This window comes from Callorhinus ursinus, unplaced genomic scaffold (assembly GCF_003265705.2).
Source record: "Callorhinus ursinus isolate GAN/ISIS: 27379988/994484 unplaced genomic scaffold, GSC_fseal_2.0 scaffold5, whole genome shotgun sequence".
In the NCBI taxonomy this organism is placed as follows: Eukaryota; Metazoa; Chordata; class Mammalia; order Carnivora; family Otariidae; genus Callorhinus; species Callorhinus ursinus.
Genome location: NW_027397067.1, coordinates 83,292,612 through 83,315,877, shown reverse-complemented (window position 1 = coordinate 83,315,877; position 23,266 = coordinate 83,292,612). Strand labels below are relative to the sequence as shown.

The 23,266-nt window shown below is 53.5% G+C and overlaps 2 protein-coding genes and 1 long non-coding RNA gene across 10 annotated transcripts; 1 reads left to right on the top strand and 2 right to left on the bottom strand.

The window, feature by feature from the left end:
- Positions 1-216: 216 nt before the first annotated feature.
- On the top strand, positions 217-12,356 carry ZNF7 (zinc finger protein 7). 8 transcript variants are annotated; one of them, XM_073893446.1, is made up of 5 exons: positions 217-235; positions 2,620-2,664; positions 3,048-3,174; positions 6,459-6,575; positions 10,502-12,356. In XM_073893446.1, exons 2-5 carry the CDS (start codon positions 2,638-2,640, stop codon positions 12,298-12,300), a joined length of 2,070 nt encoding a protein of 689 aa, XP_073749547.1. In that variant the 5' UTR covers positions 217-235; positions 2,620-2,637; the 3' UTR covers positions 12,301-12,356. The 8 variants fall into 8 exon arrangements, with proteins under 8 accessions (XP_073749547.1, XP_073749546.1, XP_025727173.1 ...); XM_073893445.1 differs by having other exon boundaries at positions 219-235; positions 3,015-3,174; XM_025871388.2 differs by lacking the exon at positions 217-235 and adding an exon at positions 1,224-1,344.
- Positions 12,222-17,865, bottom strand: LOC112823520 (uncharacterized). The gene is made up of 3 exons (XR_012378399.1): positions 17,347-17,865; positions 16,747-17,021; positions 12,222-14,897 (listed from the first exon to the last, which is right to left on the bottom strand). It is a non-coding gene; the product is annotated as an uncharacterized lncRNA (long non-coding RNA).
- Positions 17,866-19,839: 1,974 nt separating this feature from the next.
- On the bottom strand, positions 19,840-22,019 carry COMMD5 (COMM domain containing 5). Its single transcript, XM_025871405.2, has 2 exons — positions 21,923-22,019; positions 19,840-20,746 (listed from the first exon to the last, which is right to left on the bottom strand). Exon 2 carries the CDS (start codon positions 20,691-20,693, stop codon positions 20,019-20,021), a length of 675 nt encoding a protein of 224 aa, XP_025727190.1. The 5' UTR covers positions 20,694-20,746; positions 21,923-22,019; the 3' UTR covers positions 19,840-20,018.
- Between the last annotated feature and the right edge of the window lie 1,247 nt (positions 22,020-23,266).

Sequence of the window (23,266 nt, the reverse complement as noted above, 5' to 3'; positions counted from 1 at the left end):
GTATCTCCACCCCAACACTGCCCAGGTGTGGGCTTGGTGGACACTCTGGGCCAGGCTCTCATGGTGGCTGACACAGCTCTGTCCTGAGGGTCTGTAGACCCAAGTGTCAGCTTTGGCTCCTCGTCTTGCCCCTTGTATCATCCGGGGCGTAACCCCGCCCACCCAATTTGAGCTCGCCAGCCAGGGGCCGGGACCCTCCCACCTTGGGATCCTGCGGTGTGAAGACTCGCTCCCAGTAGGTCGGGACCACCAATGTGCTCAGCGCACCCAGGCTTCCTCCCGGAAGCGCTTGGTTGGGGATTAGGACCTGGAGGGCGACTGGGAAGTTGGCATTGTTCCCAGTCCTTCCCTATTCTCCATTCACTGGTTTATGCATCCTTTGCACAGATGCTCCCTGAGCGTAACCAGAGAGGGTGTGGGGCTGGTAGAGCTGAGTTCGGAGCTGCTGGGGCGCACGGTGCGAGCGCTAAGACCGCGAGGCACGGGAAAGCAGATGGTCTTTCAGGAGGACCCGGCAAGGCCCGTTTTTCCCTGGGACCACCCCTCGGAGTGGGGGCGGGGAGCTGACTCCGCCCATTTTCTTCCCCGGGTTTGCAACCAGATCTCACTGCGGCTGTCAGGGACCCCAGGATTCGGGTCGTCGACGAGTCGGGTGTTAGGTCCCTCCCCCCGGAAAAGTTCTGCGCATTCTCCGCCCCGCCCCTCCCGCCTCCCGGGGGCGCCTCACCTCCGCTGTAGGTTCCTTGAGCCGCCCGCCCTGCCCTAACGGTGCCCTAAGCCTGGACCAAGTGCCCCCATCCACCCAGAGAACACCGGCCGTTTCCACTCGGTTTCTCTACCCTCCTCCCCAGCTGGCCGCTCCCCCGTGCCCTCTCTGCCCCGGGTCTGGGATTCTCCGCTGTCCGGTGCCTGGAACGTGCCCATAGGGAGCCTTCTATAGAAAAGCCCGGGCACAGATGCGGTGCGGGGACCAGCGCCCCCGAGGTGATCCGAGGTAGGCGGGGCCCGGCCGGGGCGACCCCAGGCTTTCCACCTGCTTCGCCGGGATCCGCTCCGCCCTTTGGCCTGCGTGTCCTTCACGTCCCGGGGCTGAGACCCCGGCCCCGCCCCTCCCTCCACTCTGGCCCCTCCCCTCCCCGGGCCCCGCCCACGACCACTTTCGCGGGCGCTCCGGCCCCGCCCCTTCCCCAGTGCCCCGGCCCCTAGGCTGGGAACCACCGAGACGGCCGAGCCTCCGAGCCGCCCAGAACAACCGGAAGTCTGTGAGACGGAGCGGGAGCGTGCGTCGAAGGCCCGTTTCCGGTTTTGTCGCGCGCTTCGAGCCTCGGGCGGTCCACGGGGAGGGTGAGTGGGTGCGTCGGGCGCGACGCGGGTCTAGGCGGTTACGTGGTCTTCGGCCTCGGGCGGAGTGGCAGCTGGCCGATCCCCGCGTCCTCCCGCCACCGGCACTGCGGGCCCCGCCCTCCCTTGCCTCCCCGCGGGGGAGCGCGGGTGGCGCGAGCGGCTTGGGGAGGCCGTGGGCGCCTGGGGTGGGTGGTGGTCGAGCTGCGGCCGCCTCGGCCAGCGGGGAGGAGGCGTTTGGCCGAGCCCTGCAGGCCCGGTTGCATGGCACCGTACCCGCGGCCTCCCGACCAGCTCTGGGCCTGCTCCAGGCGGGATCCTCCTCTCTGCATAACCACAGCTTCTCGGGTCCTCCTTTTCTCTCATTTACTGCCGGTGGAAGACCTAAGTTTAGAGACAGTGGCAAAAAGGACTGTGCCTTGGGTAGGGTGGGCTGTCTGCCTTCTCTGAATTCTGGCTGTTGCTCAGGGCTTGCTTTTCTCTACTGGGGACCAGCGGATCAGCTTCACTGTACCCAGAACCTGGGGCTCCCGCCCACAAGCCACTTTCTGAGCCAGAAGCTCCCCCAGGAAGTCCGCTTCTCGTTCAGACCTAGGGGAAGACCTGGGGAGGGGGCCAAGTTTATATAGGCGGCGGGGGTTCCTGTATCCGCTGCGCTTCTTCCTGTAATCCATTGTTCTGGTCCCATCCCCCAGTCACACCACCACTTCCCCTTGCTGCCTGTGACCAGCTCCACTGACTCATTCCGCCCTATTCCTTCTTGCTTCAGTCTCTCTGCACATGCCTTTCCCTGGTGCCTTTAGTGCCCTCCCCACCTCCATCGCCTTGGTCTAGTTTTAGCTCCTCTGGGACCCATCAAACCAAACCAGAGTTTCCTCGTTTCAGTGTGCTTTCAGAGTTTCTTCCCCTGGGCCATGGTCATGGTTGGAATGTTGTGTTGGCATGGTTGTTTAAAGACTGCTTCATGAAGGCAGAGTTCTTGTGCGTTGTGCACAGCTGTGTCCCCACTGCTTAGTCTAGCACCTGGCGGAGGTGGCACCCCCCTTCTGTTTGTGGAGTGGTTCGCACACCTCACACACTCTGAAGGATGAACAGAGCTTCAGGGGGGCAGATGCTCAAATGCTGTGGCCACTTTGGCTCCACCTTATGTCCCTGCCGAAGAACATCTGGGGTTAGAAGTAAAGGTTCGGAGAACACAGTACCCTCTCAGTAAGCCTGGAATTCAGGATAGGGGTCCTCCAGCACCCTGACCTCTGACCCTTTCATAACTGCCAACAGGTCCCTCGGCCAGGACACATGGATGCCCACCCACCGAGCCTCATGGTAGGAGTCTAACTGCCTCCATTTCCTCACTTGTCCTGTGAGGGCCCCTACCTTTTCCTCTGGGAACCTACCCTCCACTGGCCCCTTGTGGCCCTTGCCAGGCTCAGGCATGCCCACCCTCAAGGGAGTGAGCAAAACCCTGCCCAGATTGGGGCCTGCTGGAGGCCCTTACGGGGGGGGGGGGGGGGGGGGGGGGGAGGTTTGTAGATCACCATGATCTGGCTCCCTCCTCCTCCTCCATACTGCCCCTCCCCTTGATTTTTAGAGCCAAAGGGGCCTGGTGACTGTCTCACCCAATCATGTGCCTGAGACACACCATGAGGTGGAGCCAGAATGAGGCTGGCACCCAGGGTTCCCTGGGGTGCTGGTGTATGTCTTTTCAGGAGGCTGTGACGTTTGGTGATGTGGCCGTACACTTCTCGAGGGAGGAGTGGCAGTGTCTGGACCCTGGCCAGAGGGCCCTCTACAAGGAGGTAATGCTGGAGAACCACAGCAGTGTGGCTGGACTAGGTGAGGCTGCATCTTGGGACCCCTCCCCCTGCATCATTGGTTAGCACCCACTTAGCCAGGCCCTTGTCAGAAGCTGGGGATAAGGGGCTGTGGGTCTTTGTAGATCAGGAGCTGACCCTGGGAGGTGTTATGGTGAGTTCTGTGCATTGTAAATACCTTTTCCCATGCTTTTATGTTTGTTAGCTTTGTGGGGTCAGATTTTAATGAAATTAAATCCATTAGTTTTTGCCTTATGGGTTGTACTTTTGAAATTTTATTTGAAAGTTCTTTTCTACTCCAAGGTCATAGAGACAGTCTGTGTTCTCCTGTGGACTTTAGGAGTTTATTTTCTTGTTTAGATCTGGGCTCCACATTTGTGCCCGGAGTTAAGTAGGAGCCCATCCTAAGAGCTACCTTTCTTGTCTCATGTGTGACAGTGTGTTTCTGAGCTGGCCTTGTAGTGTGTCTTAATGCCTGGTAGGACAACCTCCCCTTTTTGTTCTTTTTTCTTTTCTTTTTTTTTTTGCCAAACTTTTTTTTATTATTATTACTATGTTCGTTTTTGTTCTTTTTAAAACTTCACTTACCTACTCATGGGTAATGGGGTAATTCTTTCATATAAATATAGAGTAAGTGAGTTTTTCAATTCTTGGACCTGGAATTTTTATTGGGGGTGCTTTAAATTTGTAAAACTCACGAGAGAAGAACTAACCTTTCTCATATTAACTGTTCCCATCCAAGACTGTGGAATGTGTCTCCATTTATTCCATTTACCTTCTGTGTACTTTGTTAGAGTTCTGGGATTTTCTCCAGAGTGGTCTGGTACCTTCTAAATGCTTTGTTTTTGCTTGTTTTGTGAATGTATCTTTTTCATGTTGCTATGTTTTTAACTGATTATTGTTGCTGTATGAAATGCTGTTGGTTTTGGGGGGTTGATCTTGTATTTGGCAACTTTGTTAAACTTCCTGCTAGTCTGGTGCTGTATTCTAGGAGGAGGCACCTGCAGCTGAGCATGCGGTGGTTTCCCTCTCGGTCCCGCAGGGTCCCAGCCTTTAGCCATGGCCAGAGCCACAGTGCTGTGTTAGACAGGACTGATGTGGGCAGGCCTGCTTTGTTCATCATTTTACAGGGAATACTTCTAGGGGCACCTGGCTGGCTTAGTCGGTGGAATGTGCAACTCTTGATCTCAGGGTTGTCAGTTTGAGCCCCACATTGGGAGTGGAGATTACTTTAAACATTTTTAAGAAATTAAAAAAAGAAAACAAAAAACCTTTTCTTAAAAAAGAATAAAGGGAATACATCTAATTAAAATCAGAAGAAAGTGGCTAAGGAGTTTTGTTTTTAATCATAAGTACATGGCGGAGGGGGGGCGCCTGGCTGGGTCAGTCAGTGGAGCATGCAACTCTTGATCATGGGGTTGTGAGTTCAAGCCCCACGTTGGGTGTAGAGATTACTTAAAAAATAAAATCTTTAAAAAAAAAAAAGAAAGAAGTACATTGAATTTCAAATTCTTTTTCTGCATCAATTGAGAATTTGTGTGATTCTTTTTAAGTTCATTAGTCTAGTAAATTATATTGATGTTTTGTATTTTTGGAATAAACCCTACTTAGATTATATTTTGCATATAAACTCTGATATCATTTTGGACTGAGGCAGTATTTCAGATTTTTCATCCCTGTTCATAGTGAATTGGACTTTATTATTTTTGTGAATCGTTCTTATATATTTTTGGCAAATGGCACTTGGCATATGAGTTTTATAAGATGAACTGGGCAGCTTTTGCTATCTTTTTAATTTCTGGAAGAATTTAGGTAGGTGGAATTTCAGTTTTTGGTAGAACTCACCTGTAAAACCATCTGGGCCTTGGGCCCTTGGTTTGTTTTTTTAGTGAATAATAGTCTGTCAAGTTTGTGAATTTCCTTTTGTGCTAATTTTGTCATTTTTAGTATTCCTATAAGTTAATGTGTTTGTTGAGATTTTCAGGTGCTTTATGGTCTATTTGTTCACAACACTCTATTTTTAGTCTGTATCATGTGTGTAGTTGTTTCCTTTGTTTTTTTTATTTTTTCACTGTGGTGACCTTGATTGATTTTGCCACAAGACTGTCATGTTGGTCTTTTCAAAGAACCAGTGTTTGCTTTTGCTGATCTTTCTTTGGGGGTAGGGGGTGTTGCCTTTGTTCTCTCTTCATTGTATCCCACCCCACCTTTATTATTTTCTTCCTTTTTTATTTATTTGGGTTTGCTGTGTTGTTTTGCTCCCAACTTCTTGAATTTAATACTTACCTCATTTGTGTTTTATCTTTCTCATTTCTAGTAAATGTATTTAAAAATGTAAAATCTTATTTGTAAGTACTGCTTCAGCTTTATACCACGAGTTTGACCGATAGTAAATATAGCTACCACTTAGTAATTAGTTTTCAGGTAGCTGATAGTTTTGAGGTCATGTGATTATCTTCCTATCCAGTTGCATTTTGGTTGGGGGCACAGTGTGGATGGTGCCATGACTCCCTTCCTGGCTGGCCCAAGGATGTTTCTCTGTGGACGTTCCATGTGTACTTGGAGAGAACACGTGTTTCCCACTGAACGTGGGCTCCTGTGTACATTTGAAGCCTTTATCCTCTAGGGTCTCTCTGCCTGCCCTCCTCCATCCCCACAGCCAGAAACGTGAGGGAAGCCCTTACCAGAGGGCTTGCCCAGCCCTTGGATGGGCTGGGAGCACGCCACAGCATGGTCCCCCGGTGTGGGGGCTGGTGACCCTGGAAGGTGGGTGCCACTCTGCAGTCTGCTGAGGCCCCCAGGGCTTTGCACAAGGACATGAAATGGGGGAAGCCAGGTGAGGGTCAGACCTTAGCACCTTCTGAATTAAAATCTATTCATTTGTTGGTTTATTTTTGTTGTTTTTGTCTTGCTTCTTGGCCACTCTACCTCCTGGAACGTTCCAACCCTCTGAACTGGGGGACAGCCCATCTCTGCTGAGGGAAGTGCTGGCTGCTTTCTCCCTGGACTAGAGCTGGTCTGCTCTTTGCCAACTCTTTGGTGTCAGATTCCCTGAGGATTCTGGCCCTACTGTGGATGGCGATGGGCTGGCAGTCCAGGCATCTCACTGTCCAACCTCAGGAGCTGGACCGATTTGGCCAGAGAGGGCCACTGTGTCCAGACCCTCACCCCCTGATGCTCCCTTCGGAGGCTCTGCCTGTGCTGCAGTAGCCCCCTGCCTCTTTCCTCCTGGAAACCAAGGGTGCTGGGCTCTGTGCTGTACCCTCAGCCGTACTGACACAGTCCCCTTCTCTGCCATCCCCACAGCAGGGTTCCTGGTCTTCAAGCCTGAGCTGATCTCCCGGCTGGAACAAGGGCAGGAGCCATGGGTCCTTGACCTGAAGGGAGTCGAGGGGAGAGAGGGGGCAAGAACCTTCCTTACAGGTGAGGCTCAGGCCTGAGAAGCTTCTGGGGATGGGTGAGGAGGTGTTCAGAGAACCCATGCCCAGCAAGGGCTGAGAGGGTGGGCAGCTGGAGATGGACCCCAGGGACCGACCAAGCAGGCTTGCTGGGATGCCTGTGAACACCATGGGGCCACAAGTGGGCCCACTGACAGAGCATAGCCCAGTCGTGGGGTTGCATTGGGAGAGACTGAACTACAGAACGGCAGGGACGTTTTTGCATGTTACAGCAGAAACAGTTTGTTTTTAAGTCACGTGTTGTTCAATTTCTAATTTTACTAATGTTATTATTAAGCAAAGGTGCAAAGGTATGGATCCAAGGGGAAGCACCAAGATTGGCTCTTAGCAGCTTCTCAGGCAAATATCACTTCCCTCCCTCCCACCACCAGCTCCCTCCAGAACTTCTTGGGGCCCTCTCAGATCAGGCTGCAGGGCTGTGGTAGTATCCTGGGGTTGCTGTAACAAAGCACCACAAACTTGAGGCTTGAAACCACAGAGATTAATCATCTCACAATTCTGGAAGCCAGACGTCCAAAATCAAGGCATCAGGAGGTTCCTGTCCCCTGTGAAACCTATAGGGGATGATCCTTCCTACCTCCTCCAGCTTCTGGTGGCCCCAGGTGTTCTTTGGCTTGTGTCTGTGTCACTCCAGTAGCTGACTCCATCGTCAGCTGGCTTCCCCATGTCTTCTTGAAAGGGTATCAGTCATAAAGGGTTATAGAGTAAGGTCTCTCCTTACTTCATTGCAACCTCATCTTAACATGGTCTCAACAATCCTGTTTACAAAATAAGGTCATATTCTGAGGTCCTGGGGTTGGAGTTTCAGCACTTCTTTTTGGGGGGCACAGTCAGCCCATAACAGGGGCACCTGCCACCTCACAGCGTTGACTCCCACTGGGCTTTGTTGAAGAGATGCCATCGCCTCCAGCCTTGTCTGAGCCTCCCTGGCGGACATGTTGCCCAGTTTGGTCAGGGAAGTGGGGATCGCATGCATCCCAGCCACAGAAAGGAATCCTTGCTAACTGCCGTGTCCTGCGGTCACTGCTGCAGCAGAGCAGGGCCTGGCGCCCATGCTGTGGTCCCTGGCTGGCTAGAAGCAAGTTGGAGAATCAGATTGTGACAGTTACTGTTTTTGTTTTTAAGATTTTATTTATTTATTTGACAGAGACTGTGAGAGAGGGAACACAAGCACGGGGAGTGGGAGAGGGAGAAGCAGGCTTCCCGCAGAGCAGGGAGCCTGATGCGGGGCTAGATCCCAGGACCCCGGGATCATGACCTGAGCCGAAGGCAGATGCTTAATGACTGAGCCACCCAGGTGCCCCCACACTGTGACAGTTAAGGGTTGTGCTCTTCCTACCCGGAAGGGCCTGGAGTCCTGAAGTCTCTGTAAAGCATCGTCACACGCATCGTCGTGTGGAAGGCAGCAAAGGTATGGGCAGGAGTGTTGGGAGCCCTGACCCCAGCCCCCAGCATCCTTGGCTCTGTAATTGAAGGCCCTGCCTTCCTGTTGAGGCCCCTTCCTGATCCTTCCTGGGAAGGGGGTAAAGCTGTAGGCTAGCCCAGTTAAAACCCAGCCACTATTAAATATTTTCAAGGTGGAGGGTAGATTTCAAAGAGGGTACCATGGCAGAAAAGCTAGCTGGAGTTAGCAGAATTGGGTAGTTCAGGGGGTTTATATGCAGCAAATGGTCTTTATGGTGATGAGGCAGCAGCAAAGAAAACATCCCCATGGTGAGATGGAGACCTGCTCTTGAGCCTGACAGCCCGGGGCAGGAGCCCGGCCTGGCAGATGAAAACGTGTGGAGCGTGTTAGAAAAATGCATGTGCCCAGAGGTGTTACTTGTGTCAGACTTGTGCAGCAGATAATTGAGGAGTGGCCCAGAGCGACGAGGGTGCAGAGCCTGCAGGGACACACATCTGTTCTCTGAGGGAAAACCACTTCCAGAATGAGGCTGTTTTTTAACATGTGCTTGTATCTCTTCAGAGGTTATCTAGAGCTGTGGAGAAGAGCTCTCAAGTTCCAGGGGAGGGTGAGAACTCTGGGCTGCAGTTAGGGGTCCCCAAGGATGTGATGTGGACCCCCAGAGAGGGAGCGTGTACAAGCTGAGCCTGAGGGGACGCCCCCTGAGGCTGGCACTGGGGCCTGGTGTGTAGGGCGGGTTCTTAGACTTGGTTGTAGGGAACCAGATGGAGGCCGACTCCAGCGGGGTCGGGGGGGTTTGTGGCTGCTTAGCCACGTGGGGTTGTCTTTTTCCTCGTGCGAGCAGGAGGTCCCCACCCCACAACTACAGACATCACCATGTTCTTCCCTGGTGTCCGTAGAGGCCTCTGCTTTCCAGCAGGAGGCGGTGGAGAGCAGTACTTTCTATTTGCTCATCTCCAGAGCAGAGGGAGGCCTGGGCAGAGGGCTGAATGAGCCAGCACCACATGGCCAGTCCTGCCCTGTGGAGGGGTGTGTGATTGTACATCGAGGACCAGGCAGGAGATACCCCGTGTCATAAGGGCACAGAGGTCGAAAGGGCAAGTGTTGGGGGAACAGACCTGGGTCCATTCCTGATTCTCTCATTAGCTATGTGACTGGGGAGCCACAGATTGCTTATCTGTGGGGTGGTGATTCCACTGTTGACCTCTCTGGATTGTCATGAAGACTCATTGAGGAATGGCTGGGAACTAAGTGTTCCTTACCCACAGAAAATGCTCAGTGTGTGATGGCCTTTGCCTCACCCAGGACCAACCGAGAACTGCAGATCCCTGGAGCTGGAGAGGGCACTGATGTTAGGAACCACCAGGAACCCTGTAACGAGCCCTGGAGGGTTTCGCTGTGGGGTAGTAATGGCCTGCTTATAACTGGTTATCACACTGGTTATGAAGTTGGTTGTGATGCTAGTTATGACCCTGGGCGTGATCACGGACGCCAAGGAGGTGTCTGACTTTAGCAAAGGTACTCTCTGAGACTCTAGAGTAGGAGAGAGACTGACACTTACATGGAGAGTCCAAAAGGAAGGCGGATGTCAGGAAGGCCTCGTGGGGGGCAGGCAGGGGTAGACAGAGCCTCCGGAACCCCAAGGGAACAAGAAGGCAGTATGGTGTGGCCTCCTGGAAGCTGAGGGGCCCACAAGCAATGGATGTGCACGGTCAGGTGTGCATCAGAGGTGGCTAGGCAGCAGCTGGAGGAAGCAGAGTTAAGGCCTGGGGTCCTGCTCAGAGCCCTGCCCCCTCAGGCTCACCCCTGGTGTGCCCCTCAGCAGCTGTCCAGCCTTCTCTTCCTTAGAGCCTGCCTGTCCCCCCACTCATAGTTCTCAGTCCATCTTACCCTCACTCCACCTCCTCTGGATCCAGGAGCCGCTGGCCACACTTGCCAGGCTCTCAGGCTCGCTGCTGCTTTATGGATTTCACTCCTCCCAGTTCCCCACAGGATGGACCTCTCCTCACATACCCACACACAGGAGTACACAGTCGTTGAATGTATGCATAAAGTAAAAAGTATTAATGAAACCAAATTTTGAAAACTGTCAGAGGCATGATTCTGGTAGTATTTTCTTTTTTTTCTCTTTTTTTTTTGAAGATTTTATTTATTTACTTGACAGAGAGAGACACAGCGAGAGAGGGAACACAAGCAGGGGGAGTGGGAGAGGGAGAAGCAGGCTCCCTGCTGAGCGGGGAGCCCGATGAGGGGCTCCATCCCAGGACCCTGGGATCATGACCTGAGCCGAAGGCAGTCGCTTAACGACTGAGCCACCCAGGCGCCCCTGGTAGTGTTTTCCCATGTGGGTGTATCCTTGCTTGATGCAGCCCGTCCTGGCAGGGAGCTTAGTTCCCAGGGATGATGTGCAGCCCCCATCCCCTTAGAGAGGTCTTTGTCCCTCTAAGCACAGGGGATAAGGGCATTTTATCTCCTGTTTCTTTCAGATTCTGCAGTTGGGATTGCAGGTGAGCAGGCCTGTGAGGACATGGATGTTCTAAAATCAGAACCCTATGTGGCGATGGTCAGAAGCCCCCCACAGGGCTTTCCTCAGAGTTCTAGCTTTAGAGACACCTCTGATTCTGAGGTCTGGTCAGAGAGTAAGCCAAGCTCCCTCCTCCAGAAAAACCGCTTGAACACAGGGACTGTGGCTCCCAGGAAGACCTTTGCCAAGGAGGGTGTCCAGGGATGTGGCGAGCTGGAGAGCAGTGGCGACCTGGGTTGTCAGCCTGGCAAAAGTCAGGGAGGTGCTGCCGAAGGGACAGTCCGAAGATGTGACATGTGTGGCACAAGTTTCAGATCTACTTCAGACATTGCTCTGCATCAAGAAATTAATACACAGAAGAAACCTAACAGATGTCCAGAGTGCAAAAAAAAATTACCTGATTGTTTACAGGGGAAACACGGAAGTAACTGCCATGGAGAGAAGCCGTATGAATGTGAGGAGTGTGGGAAAGTCTTCAGGTTGTGCTCACAGCTTAATCAGCATCAGAGAATCCACACTGGAGAAAAGCCATTCAAATGCATCGAGTGTGGAAAAGCCTTTCGTCTGAGCTCAAAACTTATTCAGCATCAAAGAATTCATACTGGAGAGAAGCCCTACAGGTGTGAGGAGTGCGGAAAGGCCTTTGGTCAGAGCTCCAGCCTAATCCACCACCAGAGGGTCCACACGGGGGAGAGGCCCTATGGCTGTCGAGAGTGTGGGAAGGCCTTCAGCCAGCAGTCCCAGCTGGTCAGACACCAGAGGACCCACACTGGAGAGAGGCCCTACCAGTGCCAGGAGTGTGGGAAGGCCTTCAGCCAGAGCTCAACCCTGGCTCAGCACCAGCGGATGCACGCTGGGGACAAACCTCAACTTCCAAGGAACCCAGATGGCCCCAGCCTTGTTGCACATCAGAGAATCCACCCTACAGAGAAACCATTTAAGTGTGACGAGTGTGGAAAGGCCTTCAGGTGGGTGTCTCGCCTTAGTCAGCACCAGCTGACCCACACTGGAGAGAAACCTTATAAATGCAACAAGTGTGCAAAAGCCTTTGGTTGTAGCTCACGGCTTATTCGCCACCAGAGAACTCACACTGGAGAAAAACCATTTAAGTGTGAGGAATGTGGGAAAGGCTTTGTCCAGGGCTCACACCTAATTCAGCACCAGAGAATTCACACTGGAGAGAAGCCCTACGAGTGTAGTGACTGTGGAAAAGCCTTCAGCCAGAGCTCAAGCCTCATTTACCATCAGAGAATCCATAAGGGAGAGAAGCCCTACGAGTGCCTCGAATGTGGAAAAGCTTTCAGTATGAGCACACAGCTCACGATACATCAAAGGGTCCACACTGGGGAGAGACCCTACAAGTGTACTGAGTGCGGGAAAGCCTTCAGTCAAAACTCAACCCTTTTCCAGCACCAGATAATCCATGCAGGAGTGAAGCCCTACGGATGTAGCGAGTGTGGGAAAGCCTTCAGTCGGAGCTCCTATCTTATCGAGCATCAGAGGATCCACACCCGGGCCCAGTGGTATCATGAGTACGGGAATACCTTGGAAGCTTCTACCCACGTGAGCCGTAAAAAGGTCAATACTGTAAAGAAACTGCATAAATGTAATGAATGTGAGAAAATATTCAGGTGGCGCTCACATCTCATTATACATCAGAGAATTCACACCGGAGAGAAACCTTACAAATGTAACGAATGCGGCAAAGCTTTTAATCGGAGCTCAAGGCTTACTCAGCATCAGAAAATTCACATGGGATAGACTACTTATCTTTATAAATGTGCATAAATGTGAATAAACCTACAGCCTTAACTTTACGTATTTTACATGGGATCATTTATACTAACAAGAATTTAGAACGTGGGGATAGATTCCAAATTACCCTCTTAAAGAAAATGTCTAAATTCATATAAAGTGGATGTTCCTTTGCTAGAACGTGTGACCTTAGCCCACTCAGCAAAGCCTGTGTCCCTCGAGTCAGGGTGCACATGTGTAGAGTTTCGAGTTCACAGAGGGAAGACCCTCAGTCCTATGGATAAGGAAGATCACGGGAAAAGGCCTGTGAGCTTTGCCAGACAGGTAGCCTAGAAGTTACCCAAAGTCTTCCCTGTGCACTGGTCCCTCAGGTTGGCTTCAGCAGTCAGGATGTGTTAGCTCGTGCTAGTGGAAGCCCAGAGGAAGGTGCCTAGAACCCCTTTCTCCCGCCCCACCAGAGCAACCCGGGGTTACAGCCGGAGGGCCCAGTGTTGGCCTGTTCAGAGAGGAGCTCGGATCAGCGCAGGACTCCAGGAATTGCACCCGGGCCCAGGGACCTGCTCTGTGACTCTGGGATGTCACTGTCCTTGAAATCCAGAGTCTCTCTGCTTATCAGCATTGTTACAGGGTGATCATAAGAATTGAACTGTGTAAGAGAGCCTCCCCCCTCCCACACTGAGACCCCAGGCGGCATCTCCAGCCAAACCCAGTGCAGACCTGGCCTCAGCAGGAAGAGCTCACGGGAGCCCAGCAGATGCCACCCAGAGGCCAGGGTGTGTACTGTTCCTGCTGCTTACCGTACTTCTCTGAATTCGTCCTGCCATAAACTGCCAGAACTGGGAGGGTCTGGAAACTGACAGATGAGCATGTTGCCTTTTCCCAGAGGCTGGTGGAGATGGAGACAGACTGCTCACCAGCAGTGTGAGGCTAACCACGGTGTGGATAGTGGCCCTGCCCTAGGGTCCTGGACTCACCAAAAGTTGGAGGGGACCAGAAGTCTTATTCAGACTGGCTACTGCCCACTACCACTCACTCTAGACCTGTCGATCTTTGGTGTCCTTGCCAGTTACCATGAGCAAAATTGGGGTCAATGAACCCTCCTCCCCATCCCACATACAGAAAGGTAACCCAGAGGGACACAGGTCAGTCACTTCGGGATTTATGGCAACACTTGATTTGGGTCACCGTCACACCGGTCTGGCTAAGCCTGTAGGTAGGTCCCTGAGACACAGCCTTGATGGCTGATAACCAATAGCAGGTTATGGATTTGTATCAGGTGAAGAAAGGGCTGACTGGTCCCTGTGTTTGCAGTGGGAGGTTCCAGAACTTTCTGGAATTGGGAACAGCAGAGTTCGGGATGGTCAGGTCTGTGTGGGTTTCTGTGTTTCTAGCACATGGACCAGGATCTCAGCCCAATCACCAGCCACGGCTGCTTAGCCAGGCACAAAGTTCAGTGTGTTCTCAGGCTGCAGTGCTAGTTCTTGGGTTGAAGATTGTGCCCATGGCCTGTACCTGCCCCTTTGGAGGTGTCCCTTCTCCAGGTACCAGGACACTATGAAATCATTGTGCCCATGCCCATTTCAGTTGTAACTGCCCCTCCAGCTGTCCCTACCCCACCCAGAACTTAGGTCCAAAAGGGTCAGTGCAAGAGGACCAGGGACTGCAGTTTGGTCACTGTGCCATCCCCAGAAGGGAACCCTCTCTCGGCCACTTCCCGGGAAGTTACATGAAGTCTTCCAGATTCCAACCTGGGCATGATGCTGTCCTGTAACAGCAACTCCAGGCCAGCCAGAGAGGGCCAGAGGATTCCACCAAAATCATCTCCAGCCTCTGGATTCTCTCTTTGGATTGACATGGTCCTAGATCAGGGGCTGGAACACGGAGGCCATTAGACGGGGTGGCTCTCATGCCTTGGTAGCTACATAAGCTGACCAAAATCTAGGCTGGAGTCGATTCCTCTAAGTGCACTCATCTGAGAAAATGAAATTTAAGAACAACCAATCACAAACAGCCATAAGCAGTCTTCTCTGTGAAAACCTCTCCCCTGTCTCTTCCCAGCACAGAACTCTGATTTTTCAGGTGGCCACAGCCTGGTTCCAGTCCATGTTTGCTCAAATAAACTCTTTAAAACTGATGTACCTCAGTTTACCTCTTAAAAGGCTTAAAAGCTAAAAAGGGAAAAAAAGACTATTTTGTGACATTTGAAAATTATATCGAAATCATTTCAGTGTGAATGAATATAAAGTTTTTTGGAACACAGCTGGCCCACTTGTACGACGCAAGCCAAGTTCACACTTGCTGGCCTTGTTAACTTGGGTAGAAACTCCATGACCTCAATTCTTAGTGTGGTTTGTTCACTTAAATGTCCCAATACAACCAAAAATTCAATAGAGAGAAACCTAAAGTCTTAACATTCCAGTCCAGAGTCTCAACTGCAGAAGTACAGGGTGAGGGGTCCTTTCTTAGCTGCAGCTGTGTGGAAGAGAAGCGTCCTACTGGCCTGCTCAGCAAGACTCTGAAATCAAACTGCCTCAGCACTTGAGATGCAGGGGCGTGAGATCCCGGGAAGAGTGTCTGCACACCTCACGCGTTCTGGTGGCTCTCTGCAGAGAGGGAGTGGAGGAAGGCCACCTGTTAGGGTAGTGCAAGCTTTGGGATACTGCATTCTGTTTTCAAGCTGTAGCTCCCAATTTGGGCTCCAGTGACTATAACAAGCATTTTTAAGACTATCCAGAACTCTGTTTCAGAGTAGATATTACCTTGGATTTCTCTTTTGGAGGCAATAAACCCATAATTTTGACCCAAAACTGCTTTTTACTCAATTACTAGATTAAGTTTTGATGTATGACATTGGATTGGAACCACCGAGCTTCCTGGAAGCTTCACGAAGGGGTGGGGGGTGCACAGCCCAAGTGAGTTCACACAGTGTGTGTGGCTTGCACTCAGAGCCTAGGGAATGTTTGTCTAACGTCCCGACCTCAAAGCCTGGATGCTCCCCCAGTGCAGGATTCACTTGTTCAACACTCAGGGAAGAGAGGAAACCCACTGGCATCGAGTTTCCACAGAGGGGTGTCTGGAGGGCGCCCGGTGGTGGAGTGTGAGACTTGATCTCGGGGTTGTGAGTTCAAGCCTCACGTTGAGTGGGGATTATTTTTTTAAAAAGGTTTCCAGAGAGATCTGAAAAAGATCCAGAAAATGGTACTCTTCAGGTGTGAATGTCCATTCCAGAATGTCCATTCTGTACAAGGCCTTGTGCGGGCCCGGGGACAAAGGTGCACCTGGAGCCCGGTCAGTGGTAGGGACTGACCACAGATGAGGGTGGACAGCTGCTCTGGGCACACAGGGTCCACACACCCCAGCCTGCCAAGAGCTGGGCTGAGGGAAGCAGAGCAGAGCCACCATCCATCTGCCACCTGGTTTCATATGAGGTAACGGTGGCCTTTAAATGGCTTAAAGTGATTTTGTGACACATGAAATTAAAATTTCAACACCAGTAAGAAAATTTTTATTGGAATGTGATTGTGCCTGTTGACTCACGTAGCGCCTGGCTGCTCTCAAGCAACAGTGACAGAGCCGACAGCATCCTTGTGACCTGCAAAGCTGGCATGGTCACTCCCGGCTGGCACCTGCCACAGCGGCTCTGCGGAGCAGCAGGGGAGTGGAGGGAGGGGCCGCCCTGCAGCTGCCGTGGGAGGGACAGCGTGCTTAGCGCCACCGTGTCTGCCAAGGATGGAGGACAGTGCTCCGCCCCTACTGTTACTGACTGGAAGCAGCAGCACAGACCGCGCCTTCTGGGAGGCGGCTGGTGAGTGCGCAGAGTGTCCGGAACCCGCCAGGAGCAGAGGGTGTGTGACCAGATGCTGTACCTTCGAGGGCCCAGGGCCGTCCCAGGGGACTGCAGAGTGGACGCACCAACACAGCTGTGGAGACAACCTGCCAGACCACCCCAGCCAGGGGCACAAGGACGGGGGGGGTAGGCCTCTGTGCCCCTTGGGCAGAGAAAGGAAGTGCTAGTCCGGGTGCTTGCCCACTGGGCGACTCCTGGAACTCTGCACCTCCGTCGGCCCATGTGGGAGTGGAAAAGTGCCTTCTCCCTGCAAGTGCTGAGGGGCTCCAAGTGTGCTCCAAGGGCCTCTCGGGAAGGAGCTGTGCATGTTCTCACAGATGCCAACAATGGCATGGCCTGGGAAGTGCCTCTCCTCTCTGCTCGGCATATAACTCAGAACCATGGAGGCCCAGCCACGTGGCCCTGTGGTGGCAGCAGAGCTCGGAGCACTCGCCGGGACATAGAAGCCTGGCTCAGACCCTAGGTCTCTATTCCTGGTTGCACCAGCCAAATTCCAGTAATCTTGCATAGCAGAAGCCCCTAAATCTCAACGGCTCACAACCCTAAAGGTGTGTCCACATGAGCCGGCAGGGACAGCCTCTTGAAGCCCCCCGGGTGATACTCACTGCTCCTCCAGCCAGCCTCCATGGTCACTCTTGCAGTCAATAGATGGAGGACACTGCCAACAGGGCAGCCCCGTCCGGGTCAGGAGGGAAGGCTGACCACCCTAGCTCACCCATCAGCTGTTTGACTTGGGGCAAGCCTCTGACCTCCGTGAAGTGGGGAAGCTTCAACCTGTGAGTTAGTGGGTGGACACGCGTGCGGTACGTAGACCGGTGCTCGGCATTTGCCGTTACACCTGTAACACCTCTGCTCGCGGCTGCACTGCCCAGGGACTGGCCTGTAAGGGGTGATTGAGAAACCTGTACTGAGAATGTATTTTGGGTCACAGCTGGACAGTGATATCAAGGGCTTTAAAATGTTCACATTCTGCCTCCTTTGTCCCCATTTCTAAACGGTTTCAGTTACATAAAATGGTTTTACCACTAACCATCACTGTGATTTTTAACAGGGGGGAAAAAAACAGCCATTATGGTCTGTGTCACCCCCTTCACCTCCAAAATCTGTATGTTGAAACCCTAATGCCCAATGTAATGGTATGAGGGGTTGGGGCCTTGGGGATGTGATTAGGTCATGAGTTCAGAGCCCCCAGAGAGCTCCCTCACCTCTGGAACCTTGTGAGGACATGGCGAGAAGTCTGCAACCCGGCCATGCCAGCACCCTGATTCCAGACCATCAGCCTCCAGAGCTGTGAGAAATGAATGATGTTGAAGCTGCCCAGCCTGTGGTGTTTTGTTTGTTGTGTCTAAAGGAACACAGCACACCTGCCAAGGGGAAGGGTACGTCCTACAGCCACCAGCCACAGCGGTCACACTCAGGAAGTGAACAGAGCTACCACACACACAGATGCAGACACAGTGTGCGTCGGTTTCCGAGGCTGTCTATGGGCAAAAGGACTTTGAAATTCTTTTTTCTTGTTTGCTTTTACTTTTTTTTTTTTCCCCAAACGTACCCTGAGTTTGTATTCCCTGAACATGTCTAATGGTCACGATAGACATACTTGGCAAAGAAGGCCTCCATCACTGGGTGGGCGGACATGGTGCTCAGCAAGTACGTGGGCCAAACGGCAGCTTGGATGGCCCAGTCCAGCTCCCATCCTCGGAGCAGCAGGGCCCCGGATGACCACTGATGCTGCAGGAGACAGAATCTGCGCCCCTCAGCTGAGCCAGGCCTGGGCCCCACCTGGGGGCTCTACCTGGGAGCTCAGCCTCTGAAACCCTACCCCTGCGTGTGCAGCACCACCCCACCTTTTGTCCTCAGTCTCCCACACCCACATTGCCATGACCCTGACTCGGAGGGAGAAGGGTTAACTGCGAGGGTGGGAGTGCTCTGCCCTCGATGGGGCCCCAGCACAGAGCAGGGGGGCAGGAAGGGGGTTCTGGGAAAGGGCAGGGCTCATGAGCTGTTTTTCAGGGGAAGTTCCTACAGGCTGCTCAGGCCCATTTATCCTCCAAGACTTGTGAGCTGGTTGCTTAGCGGAGAGACCATGGAGGTGGTGACACCGCCAGGGGAACGCAGACTGACAGCAAACATCTCTGCAAAAAGCAGGACCCACGTCCCCTACCTGGGGGGCGGTTATGCTGGAAAGTGCAACACTGGCCACAGGCCTGAACACTCCCACCCTGGAGGCACCCAGCAGAGATCCCGCTCCCCTCCACCCTGCACATTCTCACTGCGAAGTACTGAATTGTGTTCCCCTCCAAGTTCACGTTAAAGTCCTAACCCTGGGTGTGACTGTTTATGGAGATGGGGCCTTCAGGGAGGTGATTAAGGTTAAGTAGAGTGGGGCTCCGACCCAACAACAGGACTGGTGTCCTTAAGGAGATGAAGAGAGAGCTCTCTTCTCTCACACATGCACGTGGCCTGAGGAAAGGCTGTCTGCAGGCCTCTGACCAGCCTTCAGAACTGTGAGGAAATAGAATTCTGTTGCTAAAGCCACTCAATCTAGGGTATTTTGTTATGGCAGCCGAGCTGCCTAAGACACCCACTCAGAGGATCCCAGGAGAGGCCCCTGTCCCCCTCTCCCCGACTCTACCTCAACCCTGGCAACAGCCTCTCCACCAGGCTCCCAACCCCTGCCCTTGTGCTCTACTATGCTCGCAACACAGCATCCAGGGAGATCCTTTTGGAGCAACTGTCAGATCACACCCACTCTGCTCAGAGTAGAGCCGAAGTTCTCACAGAGGCCCCCGGGGGCGTGCCCTCCCTCCACACCCTCTACTCACCCCTCACCCAGCCACAGCTGCTCGGGCTGTGCCCTCACACTGCTCTGCTCCCCTACCTCCTTCAAGTCTTTGCTCATATACCATGTCCCCACCCCATGACCCAATTTAGGATGACAGCCCAGCTCTTCCATAATCCTGCCTCCCGTCCTGGGACCCTGCTCTATTTCTTTTCTTTCTTTGTTTTTTTACTTTAAGATTTTATTTATTTATTTGAGATAAAGAGAAACAGGAGTGGGGGCTAGGGGCGCTGAGCAGGGAGTGGGACACAGGGCTCCATCCCAGGACCTCCAGATCATAACCTAAGCCCAATGTAGACATTTAACTGACTGAGCCACCCAGGTGCCCCTCTTTCTTTTTCCTTTTGCAAATATTTTAGAGAGAAAGAGAGCGTGAGTGGGAGGAGGGGCACAGGGACAGATCTCAAGCAGACCCCTTGCTGAGCACAGTCTTGATCCCAGGACCCTGAGATCATGACATGAGCCAAAATCAAGAGTCAGATGCTTAAGAGACCAAGCCACCCAGGGGCCACCCCCCTGCTTTGTTTCTGCACCACTTACCCTCCTCTGACAAGCTTTGCCAGGCATTTTGTATTATGCATTTTGTAATGTCTCCCCCTCACCACTAGAATGTTGGCTCCATGAGGTCAACGACGTAAGACAGGAAAATGAGATGTTCACAAAAGCAAATGAGCAGATGCTACATGAGGCCAGGCTGAGTGACCACAGTGTCCACAAAAAGGCCTTGACCTGGACACCCAATGGCAACCAAACCAGAACCACACATGGCCCCCCGACAGCAGCAGATGCCCTCACCCAGTAATAAAGCCAATAGCCAGGGCAGGGTGTGCAGTCTGACGCCCACCCAGGAGGACACTTTGTTATAGTTGCTTTATTTCCAATAAAAAGGGAAGATCCAGCTTTCTCAACTAAACAGACCAATGACATGATTACATTCAAACATCTCAGGAATGCCTCCTGAAGGGCAGGCTTTATTTGCGGACACCTGTTGGCGCCAACTCTCCCCAGATGACTGCAATGGGGTTGCAAGCACAGTCAGTCCTGCAGTTTGAGCTCACACCTCTTCTCCAGGTCGGCCATCTCCTTGAGGACCAGGGCCACGCTGTACCGCAGCTCCTGGAACTTGGCTGTTGGGATCTCAAAGCGGAATGCCGACCCATCTGAAAGCTTCAGCTGCATCAGGACACTTGGCTGCAGGGAGCGGGCCAGGGCACTGGTGGAGATTGCCACGTCCACCCTCCACCACATGCCGGCAACATGGGGCAGCCAGGCCCCCTGCTGCCCAGCCACAGAGTTGAGGAGAAGCCGCTGGCTCCCAAACACCACACTGGCCAAGTCTGTGACCAGGTCTTGCGGGATGCAGAGCTCCTGGAGCTGGTCCTTGAAGGCGTCAGGCTTCAGGCTGGCTGGGGGCAGCCGGATGGCCTGCTGGAGCAGTGTGTTTGTGCCGGCGAGGAGGACCCCCAGACGTTCCTCCGACAGGTCTGCTCCAGCCCTGAGGCGCTGCACAGCCTCCCGGCAGTCCTCTCCCTGTAGACTGCTGACCACCAGCTTCAGCAACTTTCTGAATGTGCCCCTGTCCAGGTCTCCCAGGAGCCGGGGCATTGCTGCCACTTCTGGGGGGAGTTGGGCCCCCAGGAAACTCACCCGGCCACTGTGGCTATCACCAGGGTAATGCAGGTATGGAGCTGCAGTCCCCATGGCAGACATTGCTGCTTCCTCCTTTTTGATCAAGCAGCCCAGAGGAAAGGTCTCAGCTGCAACTGCCAGGGGCAGGGAGAAGAGAAGTCCAGTAACTCCCATGTGCTCTGGGCCAGAAAATGAGGACTAACATGGCCTCTGCCTTCAAGATGCTGACAGCATGAACCACCTACGACAGCCAATGTAATGGGAGGTGCCCCGAGAGCAGGTGGCAGATGGGCCCACTTTAATCCTGGCAAGAGACCAGCCAGGAGTTGGCAGGGAAGGGAGACAGGGTGGGGAGGAGGAGAGAACCAGAAAACAGGAGAGGGCACATAAGTTCTCCAAACACATAATGGAGAAAAGAGTGAAGAAGAAAAGTCCGCAGAACACAGGGAGGTAACAGCCACTGCTGCTGCCACCAACCACCCTAAGCTCAGTCAGCTCTGAATCGGCACAACGGCTCTGCAGGAGCCAATAAGGACACCGAGGCTCCAACACAACTGCCCAAGGACTAGAACCCAGGCCTGTCCAAAGTCCCCACTGTTTCCACAGCACAGGAGAAACCAGACAGAGGCAGGCAGGAGGGGCACGTGACAAGAGGTACCGTGGAACCTGGAGAAAAGCTGTCAGTACCTGACAGTATACTGTCATGGCACATCTCAGGTGACCAAGCCACACGCAGAGGACAGAGCTCGGCGGAGCACGGAAGGGTCCTCACCATACAGCGAAATGGGGCGCGGCGAAGCGCGGGGGAGCCCGGGGGCACAGGGGGCCCTTTACTGGCTTCATCGTATCGCGTTCTCCCGGGAAGGCAGGGCCCCCCTCGCCCTGCCCGTCAACGACCACCCACTGCCCAAACGCGGGTCTTCCCCAACTGCCTGGCGTCTGGCCCCTATCAGGAACCGCCTTCCACTGCCCCGGCCGCCCCGCTGCTCAGACCCTGCTCCCGGGAGGCTAGCGTGCTGCCTCCCGCTGACGCTCTCCTGGCCACCGGCCCCGAGGAAGCAGCTGACAGAGACCGGCCCGGTTGGAGTCGTGCCCCGTGCTCGCCGGGGAGGCCCTGGTCACCTGCCGCGCCGCCGAGCGGCCGCCCACGAGCCGCGGTCCCCGCCGCCGGGCCCCGCCCCACGCAGCCCCGGATCGGCCTCCAGAGCTTCTCGAATGGAGCGGCCAAGGAGCCATATCGCGGTCCGCTGCCTCCGCCCGGAAAGAGCGACCCCATCCCCCGTACCCCAAAGCCCGAGATGCCCCCGCACCTGCAGAGCGTAGTCTGGTGCTTAGCGGCCAGGCGAAGCTCAGCGGCGCTGCCACACCGGAAGCGGGGCCAGCTCCCCGGAAGCGACCCAGAGCCACTTCCGGGCAGCTCTAGGACGCCGGGAGGACCAGGCCCTCTGTGATCCGGACATCGGAGAAAGGCGTTTGTTCTGAAGGGGCTGAAGAGGGTCATAGTCTGCGGGATGCACCTGCAGCCATCGTTCTGCGAGGATTTCAAAGGCCTTTCACGGACGGGCGGGCCCGGTCTCCGCTGGTGTCTGGGGCGGGACCCTCATCCAGCAGGCCGGACCAGGAGGGCCCAGGAAGAAGGCCGGTGGCACAGGCCCGAGGGTCCTGGGCAGCCCTCCCCGAGGGAAGTCCAGCCTGCATCCCCCTGCGTGGCTGTGGGTGACGACGGCTGCACAACAGTGTGAATGTGCTTAACCTCTCGATTGTACGTTTAAATGGGTGAACTGTATGGTATGTGAATTATACCTCAATAAAGCTGTTATTTTTAAAAGTCGGTGAAAGGGAGGTAAACAACCCAATTAAAATGAGCAGAAGATTTGAATAGATATTTCTCCAAGGAGGATATAAAATGGCTAATGGGGCGCCTGGGTGGCTCAGTTGGTTAAGCGACTGCCTTCAGCTCAGGTCATGATCCCGGAGTCCCAGGATCGAGGCCCACATCGGGCTCCCTGCTCAGCAGGGAGTCTGCTTCTCCCTCTGACCCTCCCCCCTCTCATGCTCTCTCTCTCAAATAAATAAATAAAATCTTAAAAAATAATAAAAAAAATTTTTAAAAAATAAAATGGCTAATGAACCAGAAATGTTGGCTGTTGTTGGCCATTAGGGAAAGGCCCCAGGGAGGTGCCCTTTCATACTATTAGAAGGGTGATAAGCAAAAGACAGGGCAAGGGCTGAGCGTTTGTGTCCCCAAATTCATATGCTGAAACCCTAATCCCAATGTGATGGTATTTGGAAATGGGGCCTTTGGGAGGGAATTAGGTCATGAGGGTAGGGCCCCGTAAACAGGATTTAGTGCCCTTTAGGAAGAGGCCACAGGGCAAGCTAGCTCCTTCCTCTATGCGAGGGTACGGTCTACACCTCGGCAGGGGGCTTCAGCCAAACCCGACCGTGCGGGCACCTGATCTCAGACTGCCCGCCTCCAGAGCTGAGACATCAACCTCTGTTTATCAGCCACCAGTCTACGGTACTTCGTTAGAGCCGCCAGGACCAAGCCGAATACAGCGATGGATAGGATGGTCAGAATGAAACCCTTCTAAACGGCTGGTGGGGATGGAGAGGAGAGAAGAGTCTTGCGTTATCTTAAAAAATTAGAAATA